The sequence below is a fragment of the Coturnix japonica genome, chromosome 3 (assembly GCF_054131305.1).
Source record: "Coturnix japonica strain WE chromosome 3, WE-NBRP24, whole genome shotgun sequence".
Lineage (NCBI taxonomy): Eukaryota > Metazoa > Chordata > Aves > Galliformes > Phasianidae > Coturnix > Coturnix japonica.
This window is the reverse complement of record NC_140665.1, coordinates 10,297,981-10,318,120: the sequence shown is the minus strand read 5'-3', so window position 1 is coordinate 10,318,120 and position 20,140 is coordinate 10,297,981. Positions and strand designations below refer to the sequence as shown.

Genomic DNA, 20,140 nt, shown 5'->3' with positions numbered 1-20,140 from the left:
AAGGGAAATTGCAAGCATCTCCAGCCACAGCCCAACCTGCTGCAATTGACAGCTTCCAGACCAACGTGGCCAACCTGCCATCCCTCCAGGAGGGTTCTCACACTCATTTGCTCAGTTCCTGGCTCCATCTGAGCTCCTCTCCTCAAAGAAGAGCAGCTGGTCTGTACTCCTCCCTGACACTTCCCAAGCAAAAATCTCCTTCTACCCCTTTCCACAGGGCCTAGAACTTTTAACAAGCGCAGAAAGTCAGTTTGACTGTAGAGGTTTCACCTATGGAAACATACACATTTTCCACCCTCCACTGAACAAATTCCCCACCATCCCCATAATTCAGTTACTGAGACCACCACAGGGACAAACACAAGCCATCAACCCGTTGTCCCCCAACGGCGTTCTTCAGGTTCTCATTTTCAGATTCAAATGCATGCACCTTATTGGCAATGTATTAGCTAAAAAACTCCTAAGTATTCTGTGTGGTATTTTCTTAACTGTCCCACTACAAAAAGGAACTTTACAGCAAGTTTACTATAATCAAGAGAAACTACACCTTGAAAAAGCACAATTTCATTAACACTATCAAGAACATTATCTAACAACTAGGTTACCAGTCAAGCTAGCTAGCTCGTGGTAAGCAAAGACATTAGAATTCTTACTAAGAAATAAAAGAATACAGTCCTTACAAATGAGCAAGATGACTTAATGAAAGACAACTACAAAAAAAATGTGGTCATTTCTTTTTCTTTAATATTTTAGGTCAGAGTAAAAAAGGCAAAATGATTCTTTTACAATAAATTCACATTTCTCCCCAGTGTTTTGTTGTGTTTTTTGTTTGTTTTGTTTTTCGTCCTTCAAAGGTCCAGAGCCCACTTGCTGTTAGAAACCTGATTTTCCTATGAGACATATCTACAAATGTGAGTGCATCAGAGGGGATCTCTCCTGCATTTTTAAGGTCTGTATTTCACAGTACAAGAACAAGAAGTTCTAGGGAGACCCTGGGAAATATTTTGACATTCCAAAGATCAGCAAGCCTGACAACATAACACAATCAATTTTAGTAATTTTGAATCCTATGGCAGTCATTGATGTATTTATCTGAAACAGTCATGATAAAGGTGATAATCTTTAACATTTTGCTCAACATTTCAGTCTTGTAGTCTGACATGCCAGTAGAACTTGGTCTGGCCAAGTACACCTCAACTGCTAACATACCTCACTGACCAAATGCACAGGCTAATTCCTTCTTCCAGAAGTACTTTTTCAGCACTTCTCATCTTTACACGTTTTATCTTGAGATGACAGCAAGAAGAAAATCTTGACAGATGAAGCAATTGTAGAAAAAAAAAAATAAAGCAGCAATCTGCTCTTTGATCTAGACAATTCCATGCTCCTAGATTCTCACCCATGATACACAAGGTAGGAGAATTGCTTGTTTCTGTTTTTTTTTTGAATGGTGTTTCAGTCAGTTTGAAGACTTTGATGTTCCACATCACCTTTAAGCGTGAACAGCAACTGTTTTAAAAACATGGTTTACTCCTATCCATATTCAGATTCTTGTGAAGACATCTGCAGACACAGGTGAAGATGGCTTATATTTTCAGGAAGAAGTCCTGGTAGATAATGGAAGAAATAGAAAATACTCTGTAACCTAATTACAGGGCACCAAATTCAGAAACACTTCCGGTGGCACGTTAGGTAAGACTGAATACTTAAATAGATGTTTAAGAGATAAGTTGGTTTTGGAGAAATTACACTGTGTCTATGAAGCTGGAAACTGTCAAGACATTTGAACACACTGTACAACATCAAGCCCCTTATGAAAAGCTGTAACACAGCTGGCAAGCAGTATTCCCACATCCCTAAAGATTAACTGTACAGCATAAGACAGATGGGATTCTATACAGTGCTTGTAAGGAAGGTACAGTATAGAGCTGTCTCTCATGTTTCTGGAAGCCTTACTTATCACTGTGAAGTAGATGACTCTGGAGCAGTACTTCCCAGGACAATACTATTTTTGTCCGTAAGGGTTTTAAGCACAGTCGTGGCTGGTGACTGCAGAACTTTGCGTGAAAGCCTCATTCTACCATCAGTTGGGTCACGTCCAAAGTACTTAACCTGTTAAGAAAACTTGTCACTTTAAGACCACCACAATGCTTCAAACATTATAAAGTTATATTAAATAACAACATGAGAGTGAACAACTTAGAGAGATAGAACTGGCATTTTCCTTAATTTACTTTTTTAATGCAAAGAAAATCACATACAACAGACACTGTTTAAGTCTATTCTGCTCAGTCAAATTAATACGCTACTTAGGATAGCAAGAATAGGACAGTAAAAACTCTGATTTATTTTTTTTTAAATTATCAGCACAGGAAAATAATCTGGCACAGCATTTCCTTCATAAGCACAAAAACAATAACACATGAATGTCAGTTTGTTATCAATTTAAAGTCCATAAAGTTACCTGGATTTCTTGTCCAACTTCTAATCCCAGGGCACTAGGATGTTTGATCTAGAACACAGTATTTTTCAGGAAAAACAAACAAACAAACAAACAACACTTTAATCTTACTTTTTTTTTTTAATGTTTTGTTTTGAAAATACCTTCTTTTAGGGATTCAGCACAGCATGAATCCTTTTAACTACAGTAGATTTTTTTTTTCTGTAAAAATATACCAAAGAAACAATGTATGGTTTTGTATTGCATTATGGTAAAAGATGAACATAAACACCAAGTAACAGTAGCTGGAAAGGAGATATTCTTTTCTTAACAGTTGATACAAATTATCATCTCAGCAACAGCAAGGCAGGAACTTAGACCTGCGCTGTCTCACCAGTAGAGAATTAAGAATAATCATATACACTATATATAGTTGTATACAGTGCTAATGTTTTAAAGTATGAACTGCAAACCACTATGAGGTGCCTGAAACAACTACTGTCACTTGGAAGAGGCAATCATCTTACAGAAGGACAAGGAAGAAATCACAGGTGCATTGTCCTCACAAACAAGGCAGGAAGAAAGCTTCTTAGCAATGTACCTTACAAAGGACTGTTGGCTAATGTACAGAATGCATGACAGCAAGAAACAAAATAATAGTAGAATATCTACTTATTGTTTGCTGCCAAGCCAGAGACTGCAAGAACCTAATTAACGGATCACTTATATAGATTAGATATAGATTACACTATTAAAAAAAAAAATGTAGCTGACAGTTACATTTAAATAATTCCTACACCTTCATCTGTTAAAACCACACTTCTACTTATTTAAGCCACTCCCTGCTCTTCTGTCAGCAATAAATGCAGGTATTTTTTCCAGCACTGACCAAATCCTTTCTTCTGTGCTTGCCTCTGTCTATAACATGAATTTCTGCTATCGATTTACACCAACAAAGTTTTCAGGAGGAAAACAAAGAGCAAAACAAGAACAATACATTTTTCTTCATGTTACATATCAGGCAACTTTATGTGGACCTAAGTGGCTCAATACAAGCTAATGAGCAACTGCTGTGTTACACAGAAAAGGGTATTAGACCTAAAGATGGTGATGTGCTTACTAGCATCAAGAGCAGGACCACAGCTCTCAGAAGTTAGATTGCCTGTAGCTCTAATACAGCACAAAGGTTCAACAGGAAGATGCTGCTAGACTAAGACTCCAAAATTCCACTATGTATGGAGACTAAGGTAATGTACAATAGGTGTAGTGAGAAATGACATGAACTAGAAATTCAACTGTTGGTTTGTTTTCCACTAATTTAAGCATGTATTACCTTCCTTTGATCAAGTTGCGAATTATGAAGTAACACTGGTGTCATGTTTGGATACAATTTCACCATCACTCCAGAATCTCTGAAACAGAGAATAGTACTGTTATCTCAAAATACTGTGAGAGAAATTTGTATGCAACTTATTTTGCAACCTGTCTCCAAAACAAGCTCCAGTAAACTTTTCATGAACAAGATTTTACTTACCATTAAAAAAGTCTTATACCAAACACAACTTTGTATTTCTCCTTAATTGAAAGTGGATGGATGTTATTAAAATGTATTGCTCTGCAATAAGCAGAACATCCATAAAGCACATGTAATTTCAATACAAGATTTGTTTGTCCTCACAGAAAAGTAAAAAGCAAGTTCGAACCACCCCTCTCATAAAGAGGCAAAAGAAGACCTTAAGGTTCATAATTTAAAGAGACATTCTAAAAATCAAGTAGCAAAAATAAACAGCCATATTGAGAAGAGAATGTTTTCAACACAGCAAAATATCAGGAATAATGCAAGTGCCAAAGTCACCAACATGAGCTCAATGTCCTTTAGAAAAATCAATTTTACCCCATGCAACATACCCAAGTATGTAAACTAAATTCAACTTCAGAGCACTTTTCATACCTTATTTCAGTTATTGTGGCTGTATAAACCGCACCAAATTCCAAATTAATTTCCTGCTACAGGGGAAAAAAAGATATAACAGTAAGACATATACTCAAAAAATACAACCTGAAAAAACTAACAACAAAAGTTTGTCCTTACATCATCTTTGCAGAGTTCACCGATAAATTCTCTTGCTTCATGCATAGCACTAGGTGTGGGAGCAAACATAGAGTATGTCTCTTCATCCAGCTGACTTAATGTTACACCTTAGAAACAAAATTTGTTAATGAAGATATGTCGGGGAACATCCTCACAATTTCAGCAAGCAGAAAATTCACAGCTAGTAAAGACTGGCAGAGCAAAATCATCTTGCGTATTTTGACAGACATCTGTTATAATCACGTCAAATATTCTTTGTGACAGACAGCTTTTCTACAGCAACCATGTTGCAGGTACGCCTGTCAAATGCTTGGACAAAGTTGTGCCCCCACAAAAAACCATCCACGTTTTCAAAACTATTCTTTATTATAATCTTTTTGTAAGAGGAAAGAACATTAAGCTAAAGCCTCTCAAGATAAGTGTATGAAATTAAAAATTAATTGAATATCCATCTTAATGAAACTAAAGCTTTCAGTAATGGTTAGTAGAAATTGAAGTGCTTCAGTCAGAACACAGTAAGATTGCACAACAAAATTCTTCACACCTGCAGACTAGTTTTCCCACTCAAAGGAGAGCTTGTGTCCCTAATAAGCACTAAAGAAGCCAGCTAGATTAAGCATTTCAAGTCCATAGCAGCTGAAGCAGAACATCTTCTAAGTACATGTTTAAATTATCAGGCATTTTAAAGGTTTCTAGAAGTAGCTTTCTAGAATTAGACATTTACTATATTAAAGAAGAAAAGAATCTCCGCTTACAGAAAAGTACTCAGAAAAAGACTGATGCGTCTAATAGTATCCAGTCACTGACAGAGGTGTTTGTGCTGTGATGTTGGTTACAGTTATCTTGTTAGTAAAGTGGACTAGATATAGTTTCACTGATGTCAATCATATGGACAGAAGTTGTGCTGGTTTGGGTGTGAACAAACACAAAAACTCCACGAAACACAATAACTCCATTCTTCTTAAACTTGCAGACGCACTTTCTGAAGTTGTCTTTAAGCATCCATGAATGCAGTGATTCATTTGTTCCAGCAACACAACAAGCTCAGGGAACATGTGGCGAGAGTCTCACACCACTTGTTATCAGTTTGAGCCCTGGTTCAGATTGCCCTTGCCCTGTGATGCTGCACTGTATTTCTAACATAGCACATTAACAATATATACAAACTCTTCACAGCATGCTAGCAAAACAGTGCGTGAGCAATAGGAAGGACTCAATATCCCCTCTTAATCACAAAGTTTTAGACCATAGACAAAGTAGCTGCATATATTTTATCTATCCTGAAAAGCATTTGTAACACATCAGATTTGCCTGTCTCCACTGCTCATTCAACATTATCTACGAAATGGTCCTTAGAAAGATATTTGACTACCTCTCATGTAAGCCCCAAGAAACACTGCCACAAGTGAATCACACTTCTGCAAATTTCCAATGCAAAATGAACTGCAAACATCTCTAAGGAGAAGCTACACGCTTGAGCAAACTCAAGTGCATCTTAACTCAAAACACAAGCACGTCTAGCAAAGAGAGAAGAAATGCTTGATTAGTACTGAGCACTGGAACAGTCGAATGCGCAAGTCTGAAAACATAAACCATTATGCAGTCTGCATCACAATGTATATTTTTTTGCTTAACAGTACTTCTTGAGTATTTCCTAAGGTGTTTTATTGGAGCACAAATGTCACTTGTACTAAACCACTTGGGAAGTCTAAGCTTCTAAGTTCCAAAAGGACAAGGACAGCATTAATGCTTAACAGCAGCTGTGACAATACTATTTGTGCTACCAATATCCATTAATCAGAACTCTACACTAATAAATTTTATATAGTGAAAAGACACTGAGAACACATTAGGACAAATTATCACAGCAAACAAAGATGTCTTACCAGTCTTTGCTTGCAACTTCTTCAAATTATAGGCCCCAGGACCAAGGAATCTTAGCCTTTTAGATAATGGAACGTGTATGGTTTCTGAAAGAGCATGTAAAGATACTTTGCAAGTGCTAAATATGATAACCCCAAATACCAACACAAAAATCAAGTCTAATTCATTTATGTTTAATTTTTAACAGCTATTGGTATTATATGCTGAACAGTGATTAAATTACATTTAAGAATTAAAATAAATGAAAATATAGAATGTAAGCACTTAGAGCATAAATTACCACAAGCCATTGCAGTATTGACATTCACATCTATTTTGATTTCGTGAGTTTCACACAGCTTCAACTCAATTCTGCTTTCTGGTGTTTACTATAAAGGTACAATACTGCCCTCAAGGCAACAAAAAGAAAAAATTCACCTCAAAGCACAAATCAAGAACTATCCCCAGTGGAGTAGCGACAGAAAAATGAGAGATTTGTTATTAAGAGCTGTTTTCCATAACAGCTGCTTAAAAACTATTAAAAGGCATAAGTTCGTATCAACATACAACTAATATTACCTACAACTGGTCCACTTTCTTTTCTGTTAGGCCTGGGTTTTGCCAGTGTTTCATTCATGATTTGTAAGATCTCCCTCTTAGCAGCTGCAGGGGTTGGGAAAAAAGGAAATAGCAGTTTTGCAAAAGATTATAACAAAACCAACAAACTTAAGAGTAAGTTAAAAGCAGATAAGCATCCACTTACAAAAATCTACCTTCTGTCTAATTTAAAGTATCATAGTAACTTAACACAACTTGGGTAACCCCCCGCTCCACCTCACCAACATAAGGTTTGAGTGCATGACTATTTATTTATTTATTTTAACTGGCATAGCTCAGTAGAACTGCATTTCTTTGCATCGAGCAACTCCAAAATACAGGAAGCAAATACTTCATAATACATACCACCACCTTGATGCAGTTCTGTATGAGTGATTTTTCTCCACAGTCTGCTGCTACAAGTATTAATGCATTTTTTTCCCCCAAAATGCAAACACTGCTCCTACAATGGTGACACCAGTTGCATTTTTTTTTTATTTTATTTTTTTTAACCTTCTCTTAGTAGAAATGTAACCTCTAGAAGTAGCATATATTTTCATTGATACTACATACAATGATACAAAATACTGCACTGCGAAGGGTCAAGCTCTTTGGAGGCTGATCTCTCCCTCTAACAAAAACACAGAACTATAATATATGGGATGGGATGGGAGGGGGGAAGGACTCTTCCTCATTTTCTCCAGTCTGAAGTGAAAATAAAGCACAGCTTAAAAATTAATACATTTTATAACGGATGCAAACGTGTGCACGTACCTGTAGCTTGCTGAATAGCTTCCATGATAATTTTTATTGGTATTCCTGGTAGTTTTAGATCAACCTAATGTGAGAACAGTTCAGAGACATCAATATGTAGGGAAAGTTTTGGTTTTTTTTTAGAGAGAATCTTCTTGAAGATTAATTACAGCAGTATTTCCTGTTAGTATACCTGCAAGGCAGTTACTCCTTTACTAGTACCTGCCAGCTTGAAATCCATATCACCATAATAGTCTTCAATTCCCTGTCGGTATAAGCAGGAAAAAAAACACAAATTGGCATAAACACATCTCAGTGCCAAAGCTCATTATATCAAAAGCACATTCTAGGTGTCAATAAGCCACAAAGGGGACCTGAAGTCACCTGCAGAGCTGTTATCACTTTTCAGATTTTTCCCTTTCCTCCATTACCAATCTTATCTCACTGTTCCAAATGAATACGGTTTCTTTCTCTTTTTATAAATTAAGAACCTTTGTGGATTCATTGACGAAACTAATCCACAGTTGACTTGGTTCTAGCAATGACTGCCAAAGGGGGGAGGATGATAATGTGCATTTTTTTCTACTCAACAACCTTGCCAACAGCTCATTTTCCTCCTAGCATATTATGCTTCTCAGTACACTAAAGCATCCAACAATTATGAATTGCTTTCTTCCAAAATTCAGTGAAAACAGAAAGCTTCTAAGAGCTTTAAAGAAATAACACCTAGAATTACATGGATAAAACATTACAGAAGAAACCTGGAAGCAACAACAGAAACAACTGTGCCAGAAGCACTCACCAGGATGTCTGTCAGCAAACGGTAATCCTCAAGTTCTTTTCCTTCCAGATCATATTTGGTAACAAGACCTACTGCTACACCTGCCACTGCGCTTGATACAGGAACTCCTAATAATGGTAGTAAAAGATACATTTTTATAAGCTTGGATCATTTTAAAGATACTTTAATGTATTACAATATGCAATTTATAAGTACCACACTTTGTACCTGCATCCATTAATGCCAGACTTCCACCACATGCAGAAGCCATTGACGAAGACCCTAAGGAGTTAGAATACAAGGGAAAAATAAGGAAAAATAGCATTAAACATTGGTCAAAAGCATCTGAAATAAAATCTGCCATTTATGTTCTTCCATGACCACCTGGAAATGACCTCTCTGCTAACCATAAGATACAATACATCAACACACGCACCATAAAAAATAACAAGACTTAGCCAGAAGGTTTCTACAGAAGCCCTTCATAAAAAAATGGGTAAGATCTTGAGTATTTCACGATACTGAAACCAAAAGGAGACCAACAAGCATTATAACTGATATTAAATATTCTAGATAAGTAAGCTAGGGACTAGTCAACTGCAGATGGGGCTTACTCCCTTTCTTCCTTCCTGGCACCAGATCTCACTATACTGCTAAGAAAATTGCTGGTGGACCTCACAGAACTCCTGGTCACAGAAGGGAACCTGCAGAAAGGTTAAATCAATAGCTTTCATCCAAACTGGGGAAATGAGAATAAACAGACAGATGTTATCTGTAAGTCAGCTGCAGATAAACACTGAATAACTGGCCTTAGTACAAGCTTTTTTACTAAAAAAATCAAATTTAAACTTACATCTCATAGTGACACTGTGCTGTTATACAAATTGAAGGGTTTATTATTTATGACTAGATGAATTCTCCGCATTTTAAAGTACTTCAGATAGTAGAGCTACCAAATTTTAGAACAATTAAATTTGTGGCCTACAAAAATGTCTATGTCTAGATGCTTCTTTAAGAACCAATCTTCATCTCTCATTTCTCAAAGGTTAAGAAAATCATAGTACCATTTGACTCTAAGACTTCAGAAGTAACTCGTATTGTGAATGGAAAATCCTGGGGAATAATTGGTTTCAATGCTCTCTCTGCCAGTGCACCTGGTAAAAACAAATGCAAAAATTGAGTCATAAAGAAAACCAACCAGACAAAAATATTAAAGCTTACATCAGACAACTTCTGGAGTCTTATCTTACCATGTCCAAGTTCTCTTCTATTCACACCAGTAACCTTGCCAATCTCATTAGTTGCATAAGGAGGAAACTGTTGAAAAGAAAGAAATTCCAATACAGGAAACTACTGTTTTTTCCACTTCACAACACACACTTTAAAGTTCTGGCGCATCCCAGGTGAAAAGAAAACAGAAACAAACAAAACAAAAAGATCAAAACAACCAAACAATATCTACCAGTCACTTAGTCAGCAAGTTGAGATTAGCTAATATAGAGTTTATTTTACACGTGCTTTAATTCCACAGAACAAGAGGGAAGTTCCATTCAGATCTAGAAATAATTAACATCCCTGAAAGGGACCAATTTCACCTTTAAAAGCAAGACCAGAAGCTCTCACAGAAATCATGCACAGCTGTGACACAATACAACACTCACCTCATAATGAAGCATGAAGTTCTTGTCTTTTATTCCACTATTAATTAAAACACACAAGAATACATCAGAAGAACACATCTTACATCCTATAAGTCACATAATAAGTAAGATTACATTCAGCTACGTTTACAAATTGACCAAACCAGCAAATCTACTGATTCACAATTTGTCTTTCTTTTCTAAAGATTAGTTGTTACTTTTGTTCCCACCCTCCCCCCTCAGTAACTGTATTAAAACTATGGTCTACAAAGAAATTAGTATCATATGTCAACTGTCATCATTTAAACAGCTTTTCTAATTTTATGCTCATTTTGATCCATCAAATGATAAGACAAACTTCAAGAACCAGTATTTTACTACACATACTTCAATAAGGACTAAGAAATACAAGCACTAAGTAAGAAAAAAATCAAAGTCTACAAGATTACTCATTGCACTTGAGTGATGCCTATGGTCAAAAATTTTATCTAATTATCCCAAGAACTGACACTTAACAACAAATAAAAATGCTAATCTACAAAACTCGGCTGTATAATATATATACACACACACACTTTTCTTTTTTCCACGAGTGACCTGACATACTGATGCAGTTTTACAAATGCAAAATTCATTTGCTATTTTCTTTCTCTCAAAACCAGACTGGACACGACTTGCAGTACCCTTGAACTTCAAATGTGTGTCTGTAGAATTAACATATTTTTATAAGACGAGTACTTATATGAACGCGTTTACGTTCTTACCACTGACAAAAAAAACACCCAAAGATAAACATACCTCACAGCTGTTGAGATGAGATCTGATTTTACACTTGATTCTATGGAGTCAAATGTAACAGTGCAGAGAACCTGGAATAAGAAAACAATGTAAACACTCTTCTCACACTGGTAAAAAATAAATAAAAAAAAAGAATGATTACAACAACAGATACGATGGCACCACCTACCACTTTTTCTTCACATCTCATACATTCATGACTTGGAAAGACTGAATGATCTTACAAATGATCACATCTAAAAATACCAATTCAATATTTCCTAGTTAGTCAAAAGCTAACAGCATGTGCTGTAAAACAGAAGTAGCTAATTTAAGAATCAAGGTTCTTAGTTGTGCAGACAATGGTGTGTCAAATAGCAAGGCACAGACTTACAACAGGAGTTATTTTTAGCAGGATATCCAGGACCCAAAAACATGGAGCAAATCAGTCTTTCTAGCTACCCACATACCCAACATTGAGTCACAATAACAGTTGAATCTTTCAAGAAAAACAGATGTTTAATACATAAATAACAGACCTGATCATAGAATCATCAAGGTTGGAAAAGACCTCTGAGATCATTCAGTCCAACTGTCCACCTACCACCAAGACAACCATGCTGAACCATGTCCCTTGATATCACATCTACACATTTCTTGAACACATTCAGGGACAGCAACTCAACCACCCCCCTGTGTCAATCCCTCACTGCTTTTTTAGAGGCGACATTTTTCCTAGTATCCAAACTGAACTTCCACCTGGCACAACTTGAGGCCATTCCCTGTAGTCCTGTTGCTAGATACACATGAGAGGCTGACCCCCACCTCAGCCTCCTTTCATCTCATTGCAGAGAGCCATGAGCCTCCTATTCTCCAGACTGAACAGCCCTGGTTCCCCATCACACTTGAGTTCCAGAACCCTCACAGCTCCGCTGCCCTTCTCTGGACAAGTTCCAGGCCCTCAGTATCTTTCTCGTAATGAGGAGCCCAACACCAAACACTGCACTAGAGGTGCAGCCTCACCAGAGCTGAGTATGTAGGGATGATCACTACCCTGTTCCTGCTGGCAACACCATTCCTGATACAAGCCACGATGCCATTGGCCTTCTTGGCCACCTTGGCACACTGCTTGCTCATGGTTTAGCTTAGTATCAGCCAACACTCCTAGGTCCATTTCTTCCACACTGTCTTTCCAGCCACGCTGTTCCAAGCTTGTAGCAGTGCCTGGGGCTGTTGTGGCCAAAGCACAGCACCCAGCACTTGGTCTTGTTAAGTTCCATCCCACTGGCCTCAGCTCAGCGACCCAGCCATACAGATTGCTCTGTAAGGCCTTCCTACCCCCAGACAGACACTTCTTCCCAGTTTAGTGTCATCTGCAAATTTACTGAAGGTGCACTCAATCTCTTCATCCAGGTCATCAATGAAGATATGGAACAGAACAGGTCCAAGTATCAACCCCTAGGAAACACCACTTGTGATCAGAGACCAGCTGGATTTAACTCCATTCTCCATCATTCTCTGGGCTTGGCCATCCAGACAGTTCTTGACTCAGTTCAGAGTGCACCTGTCCAAGCTACAGGCTGCCAGCTGCTCCAGGAAAATACAGTGGCAGACATTGACACCGTCTGCTTTACTGAAGTCTATGCAGACCACATCAACAGCCTTTTCTTCAACCACCAGGAGGGTCAATCAATCATAGAAGGAGACTGGTCAAGCAGGATATACTTTTCATGGAACCATGCTGGCTGGGCTCAATCTCCCAGTTATCTACTAATATCATGTTATCTCACTCAAGACAATCTATTCCATAACCCTTCTAGGCACTGAGGTCAGACCGACAGGTCTGTAGCTCCCCAGCTCAGATCCTCCATGTAGATCCTGAGTATAATCTTAAAAATCTACCTATCCCCTACTTTTGGGAAGGAATTAAAAAAATCCAAACAGCTCATATCATCATATTAATGTAATTTTTTGTACTATTTCCTTTTTAGTCCAGTTATGTATTTTTTAATATATGAAGTTTCATTTAGAGGATCTCACTATACGTAAAATTTAACATTGCCCCACGTATCAAATACCTCAATTAGGCAAATGCCAGAAAAGTTTAAAAGTCACCCAAATGCTTTCCTAAATGTGAACAGCACTATATTTCACACAGTGCCTTTTGTTCCAACATCTTTTTAACATTAAAAAAAGAATACTACCTGTGTTTGACCTCTCTGAAATAAGGCAGATCCATGAAGCATTTTAAACATGTTCACTTCACATTTAATATCTCTGAGTGAAGTCAAATCTCTCCCATCACACCTAAAGTGAGAAGCAGGAATTATGAGATCAAAGAAACTACGGTCTTAGATTAAAAAAATAAATTAAAAAAAAAAAAATTCAAAAGTTATTACTTAGCATGGAGTTTGACATACTTACCTTCTGTATTCATTCAGAATAAGATTTCTAAAGATATCCTTTGAGACTGCATTGAAAGATTCCATGATTTCATAAGGCTCAGCCTCTGGAAATTTTTCTAGGCATTAAAAAAAAAAAGAAAAAAAGAAAAAGCAATTATAACTGGAACTAGAAAATGAATTATAGACAACTACTAAGATAACTCTGCCAAAAAAAAAAGAAAAGCATACTACATTTAGGCAGTTTCAGTTAAGCTTTTCTTAATACCAGGAAAGCAGAAATAATACCTTTCAGCTGCTCTTCTGTTTCAAGCCTTATTTTGTTAATTGCTTCATCTCTAGAAACCTAGAACACAGGATTTGTTATTAGTTAACTCTACAAAGAAGAACAGAGGAAATCTGGGCTGCTGTTGGGTTTGTTTTGAAATTCTGTAAAACTCAAAGTAAAAGTAATAGAACCTTCATGTAATTTCAGACATTGATACGTATTGTTACAAATCAGTTCTGGTAGATGAGGGCTTATAAGACAATTTATTATTACTACTCCACATACATCCAAAGGAGAACAAAAACTAAATCTTAATAGCTTTATTATATTAAAAATAGATCACTTTTGAATTGTACTTACTTTATCATGGCTAAAATCTGTGAACACAGCATAGATCTTGTTAAAAGCAAGTCTGCAGGAAGAAAGGATTTTTTGAAAATATGGTTTAAAGTACGACCGTGTTTCCATATTTGTTTTTTAAATTTTTGAAGTTGTAACATTTTTATGAGAAGCATGAAAACACCAGACTTCCATTCCCAAACATTACTAGCCCCAGCTGTCCATCTTATATGCTATTCCTGCTTCTTATCTCCTCCATGATAAAGCTCACAAAAGCCGCACAACATGGGCTTTTGGTGTCAGCACTTCACAAGAACAGTATACAGTTTTCACTGAGTTTTTATGCCACTTGTTTTGCCCTGCTCTGCTCACCAAGCATCAAAGCAAAGCTGAAGACAGGGTCCCTAATTTTGACTGTGAAATGCTGCAAGAAATTCTAAAAGTTTAGAAGATGACTTTGCTGAACGATACTCCAAGCTTTTTATCATAGATGACTAGATAATCTTTAAATATATATTTTTGAGCCAATTAATAGACATCAGACCAAAACTATTTGTTCCGACTTACTTCTTTGCACTTTCCACAATCTCTTCAGGAGCAACAAATAATTTCTGAACAGTTCTCTTGACAACACCGCGTTCTTTCACTAGCTGTTGAATTCCTTGAATTATGTGCTGGGTTTGCTTCACTCCTACTTTGATTGCGTGACAGAAATCTTGCTGCAGTATATTCTCAGCAGTTGCTTCCAACATAACTATCAACAGAAAATTAAAAATAAAGTGAATTACCGTTTTGTTGTGGGTTTTTTTTTGTTTTTTTGTTTTTAAATAATAATCTATAACTTAACCAAGAAAATACACATTTCCTTTAAATAGTATAAATATAATGGAAATTATTTTACCTAAAAGTTCTTTATCAATATTGTCTAAGCATAGAATTTTCAAAGATCAGAAAAACATCTACAATGAGGCATTTACTTGATTTTCAAACTGAACATTCAAGAGATAATTATTGTCTACTTACCAACTTGGTTCTGTGGGGCTGCAGCAACAACTAAATTCAAAGTGCTAGAAGACATCTGTTTTCGTGTTGGATTGATTACAGTTTCTCCATCAACCAGTCCTACCCTTACTGCACCTAGAAATAAACTCCAGAGAATTATTATTAAAATAAAATTTTAAAACAATTATTTTAAGGCATCATTTTACTTTGAAAATTATACATTTAAAACCAATCATATTTCAAAATGAACTTTGTCCAGAAAAAAAATAAAGATTGGAAGTAAAAACTTCTATTCACCATAAGGTGAATTTCACTACTTTAAACAAAAGATAGCAGCCTTTACATTGAAACTTTTTTCAAAAGAAGCCAACTGTAGCCTAATTCTTCCATTATGTTCAGGTCACCCATGCTTTCAAAATATGTACTTACCAACAGGACCATTCCATGGAATATCAGATAAAGCAAGAGCTGCAGAAGCTAGAATAAAAAGATGAAAATCCCTATTAGCCCAAAGTGATTACATTAAGATCACACAAGCTGTATGTTATTAACAGCACTCTTACCTCCATTAATTGCCAGAATATCAGGATCATTGACACCATCTACTGCTAAAAGATTACAAAGGATCTGGCATAAGATAAAAGACAATAAATAATTTTGATCTATACATCTGTATTAGCTATCATTACAAAGCTCAACACAATAAAATAAAGCATTTCACAAACTTATACAAGATTACCTACAAAGAAAAGCCAGTTCAGGTGCTTAAGACAGGAGGCTAATGCAAAAGAACCACAACACTAATGTTAAAGCAACATCATGTAACATTTATTATCTCTTCTTTCCCTTGCTGTACACAGCATTTTTGAACTTGTCTCTGTACCTCTATAACAAAATTTGAGAACTAGTATATAATAAAAAAGGTTTAAGACAAAAAAAAAAAAAAAAAAAGATAAAGTAAAAGGAAGAATTACAGTATCAGGCTGTTTTTTTCGAAGCATAAACCCAGCCTTCATGCTAATAATAACTGCTTTTCTAAAAGTAGTTTCTAAATCACGTGATTTTCTTCCATTCTAAAGGCAGCAACAGTGAATGACTGTGACTTACCTGTGTATCATAAAAATAGCCTACTGGGAAGAGCGGTCTGATTGACCTATCTGCAAAAGAAACATTCAAACGTTCAATTTTCAGTAGCCAGTATCCAGCTTATCTTCTAATAAACTCCACAAGAAGCTGATAAGATCATTTAAATGAACAACTCAAGCAAACAAGAAGAGAAAGAGCTGAGAACCCAGAAAGAAATTTAGTACGATATATAATCAATGCTAAAATTTCATCAGCACTCAAAGGAAAATAAGACATGTGGGTGAGTATATGCACCGTCATAAAACACAGGATAAAAGCATTTCAAGAAGTCTTTACGGTTTGTAATGGTTATATGGTTATAATCTTATTACCAGAAACACCTCTAATGAAAAGACATGAAAAAGATACAGTCCTCAAGGTAAAACAACAAAAGCACCTGTGTTACTTCCAAGATGCCTAGTTGCTCTTAATTTTATCTGTAAACTTAATTTTATCTGTAACAACCTAGGCCTTAGAGTTCTTCTCAACTCAAAAGCGCACTCTTAAAACGCTGATGCATTTGACATCAGCTTTATGCCAATGTTGAATTTCCAAGGCATTATTTTATCCATGAAATAATCTTTATCTGTGCTAGAAATGACTTTTGAAAAGTCATTTTTATGAGAAGCATATGACTTTTGAAGTCATGAAGCAAATGGCTTTTCAAAAGTCAGAACGGAGAGGCTCAGACTGAATGAACACGTACCATTCAGTAAGCTGGTGTCTAAGTTCTTCTGAGTTTACCTTGTCTGTTTTTTCAGTCTCTCCAAATAGATGTGCAACTGGAGAGGTGACCTCTCATTAGGATGAGAACTTAAGTACAATAATCTCAGAGGTGCCAACGTGGAAGCTCGAGATCCAGAGACATATATAAAGAAATATGCACAAAAAGCCCTAGCTGACATAATTTTTTTTAATTAGCCCTGTTAAACTTTAACATGAGCAATTTTGTTGTGGTTTTTTTTCCTGATATTGCTGCAGAAACAATCAACTTCACAAGATGCAGTTATAAATTACTGCCTCTTTTCAAACATACAAGATGTGATGAAATATTTTAAAGTACTGCAAATAAAATGACTGCAGCTTACCTATTACTCTGCTTGTAAGAATTTCTTTATCAGTAGTACCAAGTTCTCGTCTTAGATAGTTTGTTGGAATTCTACCTGCTGCTGCAGCTTTCTGACGATAGTCAACCTTTTAAAAAACAAAAGCAGGATTCTTAAAGGCAACAGACCAGTAATTTCAGAGCTATAGAATCACTTCAAACTAGAAGGGATGACTCAGAAGGTCTGTGCTCCAATATCCTGCTCGGAGCAAGGTCATTGCTGAATCAATTGCACCTTGAGCGATGAGCATTAATTCCAGGTCATGGATACAAGTACCAAACAGGCAATGTTCCAGGACAGACCCCTGAAAAATTTACTACTAATCATATGAACATGAGTAACATAATGAATCTTCAACCCTTATAATAACCCTTAAAGAGTCACAAGCCAAACACCTTTTCCACACACCTAAAATATAACGTTTGAAGTCTACTGTTGCAGCAGACATCCAAATCCACAAGGCTTTCGGTAGGTAGACAGAGTCTACGGTTCATCCTTCATCCATAGATGTAATAATTTTATCACAGACTTCTATGATCAGGGGGCTGGAGCACCTCCCCTATGAGGACAGGCTGAGGGAGTTGGGTTTGTTCAGCCTGGAGAAGAGAAGGTTGCGGGGTGACCTCATTGCAGCCTTCCAATACCTGAAGGGAACTTACTCCCAGGAGGGGAGGAAACTCTTCGAAAGGGCTGACAATAGCAGGACACGGGGAAATGGTTTTAAGTTAAAAGAGGGAAGATTTAGGTTGGATGTTAGGGGGAAGTTCTTCACTAGGAGAGTGGTTAGGCCCTGGAACAGGCTGCCCAGGGAGGTTGTGGATGCCCCGTCCTTGGAGGTGTTCAAGGCCAGGTTGGACGGGGCCCTGGGCAACCTGATGTAGTAAAGGTGTATGTTTGGTGGCCCTGCCAGGCAGGGGGGTTGGAACTACATGATCCTTGAGGTCCCTTCCAACCTGGGTCATTCTGTGATTCTACTCTGAAACCCAACTCTGTACTCTGCTTTTGCTCCCCTCAGTATCTCGAGCTCTCTGTTCAATGACTTGTGCAACTAAGGCTGCCGCGGATCACCAGAAAACAAGTTTTGTCAAGAGAACTTACCACTAATGGCATGAACTGAGATGGAGAAGGTTTGGTTTTACTGACCGCTGTGACCATTACTGCCGTGTCCCCTAGCTGGATCAAGGAAAATCACATTGAGATTATCTGCCAGTTAGCGTTAAAGTCCCCAAATCAACCAGATCTTAAAATTCTAGCTCAAAACATTCTCTGCAGAAAAAACCCCTCACACCATTCCATGCTTTGCAGAAAGCAAAAAAGAAAAAAGAGCCTGCCCCCCCCTTCCCATGACAGCCAAACACCCATTAAGGAACGCATCTCTCCTTGAGGCCCGTTGCTCCTTCGCACCCCCTGATGTCCCATTCAGATGTGCCGTTTCCCAGGCCTGAGGCTGTTTTTACCTGAACGACGGCAGCTCCATCAGCAAACCTGGCAAGTTTTCCAGAAGACAGCTCCATCTTCCTGTTGGAAACAAACAACCCCGGACTGGCAACGACCGCAAACCCAGCACACGTCCACCCGCAGCATCCACACAGAAGGACGACGGCTGCGTCCCGAGGCCTCGTTACACACAAAGGCCCAAACGCTGCGCTCCGACGAGCCGCCGCCACACCGACCCCTCCTGCCTCACCTGCCCCCGACGTCCACCGTCACGGCACAGCATGGCCCGGGCTCCAACGCCGCGCTGCGGGCGGGCAGCAGGCGCGGCCCTCCGCCGGGCAGCAGGAAGCGCCGCCATCGCGTCACGGCCCGACCGGCTCCGGCGGACACAGCGCCCAGCACCGCGCGCCGACTGCTCGTGGCCGCCGCCATTGCGCCGGGGCTCGCCGGGCACCTCGGCGGTAGCCGGCACCTCATTGGCTGCCGGAGAGGCCGGGGGCGGGCTGCCGCGCAGTAAGAGCGAATCGGATCGGCCCTCTCTACGGCGGTTTCGTTTCGATTCCGCGGTGTGAGCGCATCGCCGCGCCTCCTGGAAGAGTCCCGACGGGTACGGCGGCCGGGAAGGGACGGAACGGCAGCGGCAGCACGCGGGGTATCATCGTCTCATAGTCTCATAGTATCATAGTCTCACAGTCTCATAGTATCACAGTCTCATAGTCTCATAGTATCACAGTCTCATAGTCTCACAGTCTCATAGTCTCGTAGTATCACAGTCTCATAGTATCACAGTATCACAGTCTCATAGTATCACAGTCTGGTGCGGGTTGGAAGGGACCTTAAAGATCATCGAGTCCAGCCCCCAGGATTCGAGCCTCCTGTGTAGCAGAGCGGCACTTCTACCACTTGTGCCACAGGGGGATTCGAACCCGAGCTCCGGTGTTGCAAAGCGGCATTCTTACCACTGCGCCACTGGGGCACACCATCCAGATCCAGATCCAGATCCAGATCCAGATCCAGATCCAGATCCAGATCCAGAGCTCACTGCTGCGGTTCTGTTCTGCTAAAGCACGTCAGGCCGCAGAGGAAGAGCGTTCGCCAAGCTGTCCTGCATTCACATCTGCTCCCCCGCTGACTTCTTTGAAAGATTTATATCGTTATTACTCGTTAAAGCTGCTGTTCTCATGAATCACAGATCACAGAATCACAGAATGACCTGGGTTGGAAGGGACCTCAAGGATCATGTAGTTCCAACCCCCCTGCCTGGCAGGGCCACCAAACATACACCTTTACTACATCAGGTTGCCCAGGGCCCCGTCCAACCTGGCCTTGAACACCTCCAAGGACGGGGCATCCACAGCCTCCCTGGGCAGCCTGTTCCAGGGCCTAACCACTCTCCTAGTGAAGAACTTCCCCCTAACATCCAACCTAAATCTTCCCTCTTTTAACTTAAAACCATTTCCCCTAGTCCTGCTATTGTCAGCCCTTTCGAAGAGTTTACTCCCCTTCTGGGAGTAAGTT

At 38.7% G+C, this 20,140-nt stretch overlaps 1 protein-coding gene across 3 annotated transcripts; it reads right to left on the bottom strand.

Moving 5' to 3' along the window:
• Nucleotides 1-722: 722 nt before the first annotated feature.
• Nucleotides 723-19,070, bottom strand: PNPT1 (polyribonucleotide nucleotidyltransferase 1). Of its 3 annotated transcripts, XM_085542651.1 has the most exons (29): nucleotides 18,873-19,070; nucleotides 18,643-18,703; nucleotides 18,284-18,358; nucleotides 17,168-17,273; nucleotides 16,062-16,111; nucleotides 15,518-15,581; nucleotides 15,384-15,431; nucleotides 14,976-15,089; nucleotides 14,520-14,706; nucleotides 13,974-14,025; nucleotides 13,634-13,691; nucleotides 13,368-13,464; nucleotides 13,148-13,250; nucleotides 10,965-11,035; nucleotides 10,188-10,224; nucleotides 9,777-9,843; nucleotides 9,591-9,680; nucleotides 8,755-8,808; nucleotides 8,548-8,654; nucleotides 7,939-8,010; nucleotides 7,767-7,830; nucleotides 6,975-7,058; nucleotides 6,419-6,502; nucleotides 4,533-4,639; nucleotides 4,392-4,447; nucleotides 3,774-3,852; nucleotides 2,465-2,512; nucleotides 1,957-2,112; nucleotides 723-1,607 (listed from the first exon to the last, which is right to left on the bottom strand). In XM_085542651.1, the coding sequence occupies exons 1-28, from the start codon at nucleotides 19,052-19,054 to the stop codon at nucleotides 1,960-1,962; spliced, it is 2,370 nt and encodes a 789-aa protein (XP_085398777.1). In that variant the 5' UTR covers nucleotides 19,055-19,070; the 3' UTR covers nucleotides 723-1,607; nucleotides 1,957-1,959. The 3 variants fall into 3 exon arrangements, 2 of the variants coding, with proteins under 2 accessions (XP_085398777.1, XP_085398779.1); XR_014944436.1 differs by lacking the exons at nucleotides 723-1,607; nucleotides 1,957-2,112; nucleotides 2,465-2,512; ... (4 more) ...; nucleotides 6,975-7,058; nucleotides 7,767-7,830 and having other exon boundaries at nucleotides 7,968-8,010; nucleotides 10,188-10,273; XM_085542653.1 differs by lacking the exons at nucleotides 13,634-13,691; nucleotides 14,520-14,706; nucleotides 14,976-15,089; ... (5 more) ...; nucleotides 18,643-18,703; nucleotides 18,873-19,070.
• Between the last annotated feature and the right edge of the window lie 1,070 nt (nucleotides 19,071-20,140).